The sequence below is a fragment of the Poecilia formosa genome, unplaced genomic scaffold, assembly GCF_000485575.1.
Source record: "Poecilia formosa unplaced genomic scaffold, Poecilia_formosa-5.1.2 Scaffold218, whole genome shotgun sequence".
NCBI classification, from domain to species: domain Eukaryota; kingdom Metazoa; phylum Chordata; class Actinopteri; order Cyprinodontiformes; family Poeciliidae; genus Poecilia; species Poecilia formosa.
In genome coordinates, this window is record NW_006800157.1 from 193285 (window position 1) to 205002 (window position 11718).

The following is an 11718-nucleotide window of genomic DNA, read 5'->3' on the forward strand; positions in this document are numbered from 1 at the left end:
CAGAAAAATGTTAAAACCTGTTTTTGTATTTATTATTTCATCCATTAGTTTATTTAGACCAGGACAGAATCTGCTCTACAAATAAAAAAAATAAAAAAATCAGTAAATCTGAGGTTCAGATTTTAAACATTTATCTGAACGTAAACATGATCCGACTGCAAAGCAGCACCTTTCATTAGCCGAGTGACGTTAACATGATGCTGCATTAAATCTGCTGTTCTGATTACTGACAGACCACTAATACTTTTAATTTGATCAAATTTACAGCAGAAGATTAAAACAGGATAATCCAATTGGCCACCAGTGTTACAATGAAGTATCCATGTGTACTGATCCAATCTGTTCCTTGTCACACACATTTTAACAGTGAAAATCTTTTTTGAATGCAAATCAAAGACATTTGAATAATCACTGAACAGACGGAGGTAAAGTTGGTGCAGTAAAACCTGAGCGTCAAAGGAAGACGCACAGAGACAAAGCTAGGAAGTAAACAGCTAAGGTTGGTACTAATGTTGTATTTCATTATTGTTATTATTGAATACAAAACATTAAAGTTCCAGGATTAAGTTTTTCCATTACTTTAGAGAAAAGCTGCAGATTTTACATTATTTCTTTAATATTATAAATGTGAGCTTCATTACTTTTTGTATAAATCATAGACTATAATCTGACATCAGTAAAGTCTGAGGCAGCTGTTCAGTACAAGTGAGAAAGATTGTGGCCGTTTTGGAGTAAAATTCATGTAACAACATGAGGGGATTTGATGATTTAATGCGAACTTCAAACTGGAGGAACTGATTGATAGAATTTGCCAGTAAACAGATAAAAGCTGCATTGATTTGATTGATAACATGATGGCTAAGCATATTTAGTGTTTAGTCTAGAATCTAGAGGGCCACATAAAAAGCTACGGCGGGCTGGATTTGGCCCCCGGGCCTCGAGTTTGACACTTGTTCCAGAGTTTGACTAAACGCATCCTGAACCGTTTCCTACTGTGTTTCCTGCAGGGACGATGGAAAACCTCCCATCACGTCCCAACGCCTCCTCTGCTCAGGCATCTGTCTTCTCAGACTTCACCTGCTTCCTCACCACACCCGGCGTCCTCATCTTCACTTCATTTATTATCACCAACATCTTCCTCCTCTTCCCGCTCTGCCTCTTCATCCTTCACAGTGGAATCCAGCAGTGGTGGCGAAACAATCGCTCCGCCTCATCCATGAGCCACTCGGACTTCTTCACCTTCCACTTAGCGGTCATAGAGCTGATGAGTGTGTTTGGATGTGTTCTGGGTCTTTGTGCTCCGTACAGCAACCGGAGTGTGTTAATCACAGCGGTCAACATTTTGTCTTTCTCTTCTTTTGGGGGGGTCTATATCCACGTGCTGACGTGTGTGGATCGCTACCTGGCCGTTCTTCATCCTCTCACCTACATGAGCCTGAAAAAGGACAGAGGATTCAGAATCAGACATGTCTGTGTTTGTTGCGTTTGGCTGCTTGGCGTTGTAGAGACGGCTTTGATGACAGCTGGTCTTGTTTTCATCGTTTTAAACTTCTGCGTTCTGATCCTGTCCTTAGCCTCGATTTTCTACTGCACCCTCTCTGTTCTCCGTGCTCTGATCAGTCCAGGTCCAGCTAAACAACTGAAGGGCAAGAAGAAGGTTGACCAAATGAAGCAGAGGGCGTTGCACACCATCCTGGCCATAACGGGAGCATTGGCAATGCGGTTTTCCTTCGCTATAGCTTGGGCTGCAATGATTGTGCTTGGTATAAACCTGAACTGTGTGATGCTGACGATGGATGTTTGGTTAAATTTGCCGAGCAGTCTGGTTTTACCTGCCCTGTTTCTGCAAAAGGCAGGAAAGTTTGCTTGCCTAAAATCAAAATCCTAAATGATTAAAACCTAAAGCATGCATGTTGTTTATCATACAACAAACTTTTACCGTTTGTCCTGATTTCTGTTACTTTTGTGTAAAACGTACAGGAGTAATAAACCAACAGCTTAAACCTGATTATTGTTGTTCCAAACGTCACAAATTTGTGACTTTAGTTGTAGTTGGACATAAATGTAAATATGCAACTTTTCACATTTCAAGTGTAGAAAAATGTAACAATGCCACGGCTCCTGAAAAGGCCTTTGAAATTAAATTACTCCATGGCTTTCTGTGAAATCCACTCCGTCCTCACAGTATGTCACAGATAGATTGATCCTGTAAAATCACAGTAAGATTCACTTCACTGTCTGATATAGTTTGGTGTTTTTCATACCAATTTGGTATTTCCAATACCAAGCTGCAGCAGTTTGAGTTAATTTAGTAACAATAATATTAAATTAATCAATCTAATGCAAAACTCTAGATGTCTGAGTCAGTGTCAGTACTGTAGCAACATCAAAGACTCTAAAATTAACTGTTTCACCATAATCACCAAAACTAACTTAATAAACCAAGTCCTAAAGTCCCCATGATAAAGAATAACTTATTTTTTAGTTATATTTTATTGAGCTCTACATATTTTCATCCTTTGGTTTAATTTTGGAATTTAAAAAATGATTACATTACCTGTTTAAAACTGTTTAAATATTCATGTTGGACAAATAAGTTTGTTTATAAGTTGTTTTTGTCAGTTATATCACAACTCTGTGTACAATGACCATAAAGTTAAATGACTGTTCTTTAATCTGAATATAAAGTCTTCAAAAAGTAAAAGTGGTGAATGTATTGAAGTGGTTTTTAAGTATCTGCATCTATATTTGTTCTGGTTTGTATCAGTTCAGTTTAATTGATTCTTCATCAATGAACTTCTTTGTTTCGGTTCCATTTTGTTCAAAGTTACGTTTAAATCAACAGGTGAGGCGGGAAACTCAATGTTTCGATCAGGTTAAATTCACAATCATCATTCCCAGTCACTCGAATCTGCTTTGGTTTGAAGATGCTCAAGAGAAAGAAGAAAAGTTACATACAATCCTTTCAGTATTAGTTATTTTTTTAAAATTCATTCCAGCCTTTTTTACACAGAAGGACCTCAACCTTCTCCAAGCAACAGGAAACACCTTCAGCATGTTGTTAATCAAGTGCACATTTTCAGGTGAAATCAGTTTAATTAGATTTTATTTATTTATTCACCACCAATTCACAAAAAAGCAGTTAAAATAAATGTTGAACGCCACAAATTGTCCAAGTAAATTCATTTCTACAGGTGAAATTGACATAAAATTCAATTCCAGATCTAAGAAACAATCCATCTAGTCGATACATGCAAAAGAAATCAAACCATAAATGTCAGATGAATTAAGTAAGATGTATTAAAATGTAGTGACATATTGCTGCACAAACAGACATGAAATGTTGTGACACCGACTGAAATATAGCATAAATAAAAAAAAGTAATTGTGCCCCTTCTTGCAAATCGATATCAGCTGGTGCAGCGCCAACCAGAATCTTTCACAATAAGATCGACAAAAGCCTCATCTAATATTTTTTCTTTCTGACAGGGAAAACAAAAATCTATTCAACATTTTTTTTTATTAAAATAGTATAACAATCTTCATGATGTAAACAGTTTCTGTTCATTGTAACTACTAGAGAACGTCTGAACCAATTTATCACAAAACTGTAAACCTGGTGCTTCCCGTGTTGATGGCTAATGCAGGAATCAGCATGTTAGAGCTGCAGCTGTCAGCAGGTTGTGTTATATTTGTAAAGTAAATGCACATAATCTATGGATTTACTTGTTAAAATGCTAAACATTTTAACAAGTAAAATGTTTAGCATTTTACTTGTTTTGCATTGTTAAAATGCTAAACAAAGCAGTGGAATAAGTTCTGAGTGTAACTCAGAACTTATTCCACTGATATTCTGAGTGTAACTCAGAATATCCAGTTCTGAGTGTAAGCTGGATATTCATATCCAGCTTACAGGATCTTCTTCTAACTGATGATTTTCTTCCTCGAAGTTAAATAGTTTTAAAGTTTAATGTAAAAAATACAAAAAAACTTTCTCATATGTGAAGAAAAATCCTGGAAAAACAGATTTTAACAGTCAAAACACTTGCTGCAAAATCCTACTCTTTATGAAACAGAACCTACCTTTTAAAAGTTTTAAAAAACAAAGAGTAAGGTGGAAAAGCCTTTTCGTTTAACTGTAGATAAGTTGATATTTCATTTTTAAGATCCCAGTTTTCTGCTTCTTAACCTGATAAAACAATCAGCTGCAGCTGATCTACATGCAACCCAAGAAAAAAGCTTTAAATTTAACCCTTTCATGCATAGTGGTCACTAGGCTTGTAGAGCCTCTCATTTTCGAGGAGACCCCATAAGGGCAAGTCCTCATGTGGATAATGTTTTTATTTTATTTTTATTTTAATCTCTTTATCTTTACTTTAATTTATTTTTATTTCTCTTTCTCACTGTTTATGTTTTTATCTTTTTTTAAATCTCTCTCTTTCTCACTGTTTACTCAATGTCACATGCTGTTTTTATTTTAATTATGTAAAACACTTTGAAATGCCTTGCTGCTGAAATGTGCAATACAAATAAAATTTGATTGATTGATTGATTGATTGACTACAGTGGACAGCTTTCTAAAAGCTATTTTCTTGTGCTTCTTGTGGATTTGTATGTTATAAAAGCTCACAGACCACTGAAGTGGACACTAATGCATCATAAAACACACAATCAACTACTGGCCATCAGCTGCAAATACAATAAATTATTTTTGTTAAATCCAATATGGCCGACAGACAAAAAAGAAAAAAAAAAAAACCATGCCAACCGACCCGGTTCCTCTATACTGTAGACGACTCTAGCAGAAAAAAAAATAATAATATTGTGACATCAGCTCACCTCTAAAGAATAATATTACTGATGTGTTTTTCAAATAACTTTGTATTTGGAGAAAATTACAATTGATCACCTAAAAAAATTAATTTTTTTCCTACCTTTTTTTGTGCCTTAAATTTTTTATTTTATTTTTTTTTAATTAGGGGAAAAAAAATTCAGTCACAAAGTATCATAATTCATGCATGAAAGGGTTAATTTAATCTTTAGTTTTATTTTATGCAACATGCTAATTTTCCTGCTCTGTGTAGAAACAGCAAAGGTAAAACCAGACTGCTGGGAAGGTTAACCCCTGTAGTGCAAACCATAGTTAAACACCGAGCCGCATTTCCTGTCAGATCCAAACCAACCCAAACCAGTCCGAAGGACAACCTGACCATCAGGACTCCCAGTATGACCAGAATGGTACAGAAAGCTCTCTGCTTCGACTGGTCAGGCCTCTTCCGGCCCGGACCTGGACGGATCAGAGCAAACAGAACAGAAACACAGCAGAAGAAGATGACAGCTGTGGCTAAAACATTCAGGAAGGTATCCAGGATGATGTAACTTCCAGTCGTCATATAACCTATCGATGCAAAGCAGAGCAGCCAGACCCAGACGACGGTCACGTTTCTGATCCTGACTCCTTTTTCGTTCTTCAAGCCCAAGTAGGAAACGGGATGAACGGCAGCCAGGTAACGCTCCACACTGGTGAGCATGTGGAAGAATATTTGTCCATATGCAGTGACAGAAAATACCATAAAACCATAAATGAAGACATTAGTATCATCCATGTAGTTTCCAAAAAAACTCAGGAAGAACCCGATCACCCCGATCAGCTCCATGGCAACGATGTGGTAAGTGAAGACGTCACAGTGACTCGTCGCAGCCGAGGAGGCCGGCGTCTTCTTCTGCATCTGTTGGAGGCCCAAGTAGAGGATGAAGGTGCAGAGAGGGAGGATGGTGACGACATGAACAACTTTAAAAACGGTGAAGATGATCCGTCCTGGGCCTGAGTAGAAGCAGATGTAAGGATGGCCAGCAGAAACGTGAGGATCAGGAACCGAGTCGTTGGAGGCTGAAGAAAATGACAACATCTGAAAGGGAAAAGAACATTTTTAGATTTTAACCCAAAGGAAACACTTCAGTGGATTTTAGTGGGAGAACCAACCAACAGAACAAAATATATGTGAAGTAAAAGCAAAAAGATACACAGTTTACTAAAATACTTCCTAAATAAATATCTGAATATATGTAGTTATATTCAGCCTCTTCTGTCCTAATAATTCACACTGCAAAGCTGCACAATTTTGATCCCAATCTCAATGTTCTGTGAAGGTTTGTTAGAGAAATTATTATCATAAACATCCAGGAACACATTAGAAATGACAAGGGAAAGTTTTTAAAAATAAAGTCAGGCTGAACAACTTTCCAGTCCAGAATCAAGACATGGAAAGAGTTTGGTACGTTTACAAAAATACCACAACATGGTGATCCGCCTGAACTGAGCACCGGACATAAAAATGTCCCATATAAGGCGTAACTTAATTCACCATTTTACAACGAACATGCCTTCACAGGGTCAGGGGCGCAACTACATATTGTTCAGGTGGATGCGAAAACAGAAATCGGCGCCCCCCCCCCACCTAAAAAAAAAGGAAGGTACAAAAGGGTGAAGGAGCGTAGAAAACATGCGGTCGCTCCAACACGTGAAAAGTAAAACTCGCTACATTTACATTTACATGTGCGCGAGGTGAAGGAGCGTAAAGGCGCGGTGAAGTGTATCCGAAGGCATCATCGGCGTGACGCCCCTCCAGACGGGGTTTTGACGCCCCCTCTGGTGCGGCGCCCCCATGCGCCGCACCAGAGGGGCATCATCACACAATCTTACCAAGTATTTCTAGCACAAATATCTAAGTACACTTCAAATAAGACACAACTAGCTTAAAAGTAACTTATCAGCAAGATGTAGAGGATTATTTCACTCACTGGGAAATTTTGTTACAAGTAAATTTATCTGCCAATAGAACTAGAACTTTTTCATCAATATTAAGGAATTACTTAAAACAAGTTCCTCCATCTTGCTGAAAAGATACTTGTAAGTTAGTTTTGTCTTATTTCAAGTGAGATATTAGACTAAAAATACTTGATAATATTTGGTGTTTTTGCATCCTGTTCATGTCCAGTTTAACAGAGCTGGAGCTTTTTGCAATCATAAGAGGGACAAAAAATGACTTCCTAGACAAATAAAGCTGGAAGAGACATAAATCACAAAGAAGTGGAGCCGTAATCAAAGCAAAAAGTGGCTCTACTACAAGATGCTGAATACAAACTCAATTATCCAGGTTTCTTACTTGTGAAAAAAGTACTATTTTCTTCCCCTTCAGATCTCTATATTTTTGTTTTGGTCTCTTACAGAGAATCATAATCAAATCAAATGAAATTGATGATTGTAACATTGCAAAATGTAAAAAATAAAAATCCACAAAATCCTGCAAAATTATACATTAGTTGAAATTTGGCCTTTTTTTTATGAAGAAAAATCTCACCAAGAAAGGCATTTTAAAAAAAAAAATAGTTTCATTATTTCAGACACCTTGAATTTCACCAATCAAATAAGAAATGACTTAATTTTCTCTGACACTTATATAAAAAGCACAGATGTACCGTGTGACTCCCTGCAGGAACGTAGCTCAAAATTAACATGAGAAAATTATAATCTTCAGTATTTATGCTGACCTTTTCAGCCATGCTTTGAACATTACCCATGTCTGTCTTAAGGTGGCCTAAATGAGAGGAAGAGGAGAGTTTGGTGAGAAAGTGTTTTGAATCTATTTGTTAACCGGTCACTTCGTTCGCCTTCAGATGATGCAAATCATAAACTGTCATGCTGGATTTTAGTTTCTTGACCCACATGCAAGTTCACACATAAAACCAGAGAATACTGATCAGTGTGAGCTTAATGGAGGTTCTTTCCAGGTCCGCTCGGGTTCTGTTCGGAGAAGGGAGATGTTAGTAAGGACCGGAGTTTGAGAGATCTTGATAAACTTACTGTCTCTCGGATGGTGGCAGCGCGGAGGGGAAAGGCTGGGATCCGGGAGCGGCAGGCGGAGATGTTCGGTCCGGGCGGGAAGCGATCACAATGTCCGGACTTGGTTCCTGGCTGGATTCCCACAGCTCGTCGGGTTCTGAGGGAAGACACAATATTACTAGAAGTCTCTTAAAACATCCATAACATAAACTTTGGTTAGAGTCTGACCAACAAGCGGGACCATCGAGCGATGAGTGACTTTAAAAGTCCACCAGCCAATCAGCTGCCGGTGCGCCAGCCTGTCAGAACTCTCCCCCGAAGATCCTCTATAGGATAGAGCACTCACACCAACCCGAATCTTAACAGTAACACTTGCAGCCCATTCATAATAATATTCCTGTAGTTTAATGATTTTACTTTCAAACCAGTGTTTACATGACTGGTACATCAGAAAGGATCATTAATCTGAACTTCTGTGATCTGTTTATTATAGTTTAGGCCAAGGTTGTTTAAATATCATCAATCATTGTGACGTTGTGGCTGAGGTTTTTAATGCAAATAAAGTGCAAATGAATTTAATGTGAACAATGACTAAGAGAGCTTGTGTAAGACGAAGATATACAGACGCATCAAGTCCTCTGAGGTGGAGAGACAGACGAGAGAAGACTCAAAGCAAACAGGTGAGTTCTCTTCTTTTTAAAAAAAAACTTTATGAAAACTTTCATCCATACGCAGAAAAAAAACACATTTGTGGATTTTTAAAGAGCTCTGTATGTTATTTACAAAAAAGCTGCTACTACAGAAATTCATTTTCTCTGTAATACGAAAGTATGAAGTGACGGAGGTGAGCCTTTATTAGGATACTATTATAAACCAGAGAGATTCCAGTGGATCAAACTGTGTGTTCCTCTTCCAGAAATGTCGGTGAACTCATCCTCATCCTCCAACGACTCTCATCTTTCCACTTTTTTATTAGTAATGCGTTGCTTGACCTACAGAGAAAACTTGTACATCTTTTCCATGTTTAACGTCGCCTACGTCTCCTCGCTCCTCCCGCTCTGCGTCCTCGTCCTCCGCCACGGACTCCAGCAGTGGAAGAAAAAGCCGTCCACCTTCTCATCGGCGTCGACGAGCCACTCTGACGTCTTCACGTACCACCTGGCGGCGATGGAGCTGAGCGGAGTCGCCGGATGCATCTTGAGTTTCTGTGCCGTCTGCATCAATCGCAATGACGTAATAGTGGGCGGCCTGGTGCTGTCTAACTTCACAAGCATCGCAGATGTGCTCGTCCACATGTTGACGTGTGTGGACCGATACCTGGCCGCCGTGCGTCCCGTCACCTACCTGAACCTCAGATCGGAAATCGGGGTCAGAACCAGAAACATCTGCATTCGATGTGTCTGGCTGATTTCGTTAATCGGCGCTTGTCTGATGTTCGACAGCCTGCTCTTCCTGATGCTGAATTTACTGACCTTGATCTTGTCAGTGTTAGTCGTTTCCTTCTGCAGCGTTTCGGTTCTCCGTGTTTTAACTCGTCCAGGCCCGGGACAGCCGGATGGAGAGGTGAAGAGGCTCCACCAGTCAAAGCAGAGGGCTTTTCACACCATTATGGTCATACTGGGAGTCTTACTGCTGAGGTTTGTTTGGGATCTGATCTGGGTTCTGATTTATACCTATCGATATGATCTGGGTTGTATGTTGATAACATGTAGCCTTTGGATTAATCTGCCCAGCGCTCTGCTGTTACCGCTGCTGTTTCTGCACAGAAACAAGAAATCAGTCTGCGGTAAAAAATAGCGGCGGGACTTCAGAATGGTAGGAGGTCACATGGGCACCTGCAGCTTTTATTTTGAAAAGACAACAGATACAGCAGATAACTTCAGCTTTAGATATTTTGATTTTATGACTATAACTGTGATTATTCGCTTTACTGTAGAGCATATTGAATGTATATATTGCTATTTTTGGTTTCAGTTCAGTGTTTAAAAAGATAAGTTTAACAAATTACATCACTATGGTGGGCCAAATATTTTCCCATGCTATTAGATGCTTTCTTGTCTTTTGGATTGGGAGAAGGTATGAAGTTCTTTCTGTGTTTAACGAGTGCATTGTAAGCATAGTAGGTGATGGTTCGATCATTGTTTATTATTATAAATGTGTTATTGCAGCCAAGCTTCTTTAAACAGTGGAAGGACTGTATTGGCAGACTTTAAAAGTCCAAACTGACACATTTTAACTGCTGACAAAATTCATTAAATAAAAAATAGAAATAGCTTATTGTGATTTTTCTCTTTATTTTTGTTTTTCCTCAACAATGAATACAACTTTTATTTATTAAAAACCTGTATTTATAAAATCTATATATCATTAAAGATCCCAAACATAAACATGGCTCTGGATTGTTGCCGTTTTAACAGAGAAATGGTGTGAGGATTTGTTTGTGTCTGTGCTGCCTGGACTTATTAAGATCAGCATTAAAACTATTATTTATTTACTACCACCTGAGTCCAACCGCCTCTACCTCAACAGCCAACCCCACAACTCATTACAAAGTGACAGTTTTCAAATTGTTGGGTTATGTATCGTTTTCTTTTTCTCTTTTTTTGGCCAAATTTTTTACCATTCTTAACTTCAGGGGCCGAACAAATCATCTCAAGGGCCAAAAATGGGCCCTTGAACCACACTTTGGACACCTCTGTGCTAATGATGCCCCACATACTTAACATCTCAGCTAACCTTAGCACTTACACTAATTTCAGCTCATACTTTATGCAGTTACTGGTCGTCAACATGCTATGCTAACCCACGTGTTACTACATCTTAGCTAACTTTAGCATTGTTGCTAGTTGCTAGCATCAGTAGCTCTGATTCGGGTCAGATCAGAACTCTGGGTTCCAGCTGACATGCAGATTCCTTTTTACACTTCTTGCTACAATTAACATTATAAACTGTTCATTACTTCATACATGCAGATTAATGAAGTTGTATAAATTCATCTGTAAAATTATTTTTGCCAAAACTCTTTGATCATTCATCAATATTTCCAACAATATTTGCATTTTACTCTCTGATAAATTAATCGCTGTGACGACCCCAAGAGTTTGTAGATCATTTTCTGTTCCATTTTGCTGCTGGGAAGATTTTTAAATTTATTTTTTTTTTTTAACCTTTTGGCCAAAATTACTTCTGACAAAAAAAATTACTTAAAAAAATTAAGTCACATTTTAGAAATGTGACAATATCATAGTCCGTTTAGTCAGTATGAATATGGCTCTATATTCATTTACTTGTTTATTATATTTATTTGTTTATTTTTCTGCTGTATGATATTTGGTTGCATGATGTTCATTTTTCTGAACTGGTCATTGTTTAAAATGAGAATTTGTTGTAGATCAACTTACCTGCTTAGATACATTTAAAGAAAAAGGGAAGAATTACATGTTAAATAAGTACAATAAACATTTGGGAATATTGTCAAAGTTGTTTTGTGTTACAATGGCCAATATCTAAGTCATAATTATGATATTTTTTATCAATTGCTTAATTAGTGATGGAGTTACTGCAACAAATAAACACTTCAGTTTATTAAATATAATTATACATCACACCTGGATTGCATACAAATTCTAGTTTAATAAAAGAAATAGGCCACAGTTGTACAAACTAAACCTTTTATTTATTCACTTTTATATTGACAGATACAGCTCAGCATATAAATGTTAATTTCTAAAATGTTCTTTTTCTATTTTTTTCTAAAGCTGCTACAATCATGAACAATCATTAAAAGAAACCAGTCTTTAAGTAGATCACTAAAAATACACAAAAAAGTGACTTTGTTTGTGTTTTTTCAGATTTAAAGTCCACGACTTACAACA

The 11718-nt window shown here is 37.6% G+C and overlaps 1 protein-coding gene across 1 annotated transcript; it reads right to left on the reverse strand.

Annotated features, from left to right (window-relative positions):
• Positions 1-5036: 5036 nt before the first annotated feature.
• LOC103149166 (uncharacterized) lies at positions 5037-8315 on the reverse strand. The gene is made up of 2 exons (XM_007568196.2): positions 7865-8315; positions 5037-5909 (listed from the first exon to the last, which is right to left on the reverse strand). The coding sequence occupies exon 2, from the start codon at positions 5907-5909 to the stop codon at positions 5046-5048; it is 864 nt and encodes a 287-aa protein (XP_007568258.1). The 5' UTR covers positions 7865-8315; the 3' UTR covers positions 5037-5045.
• Positions 8316-11718: the final 3403 nt, after the last annotated feature.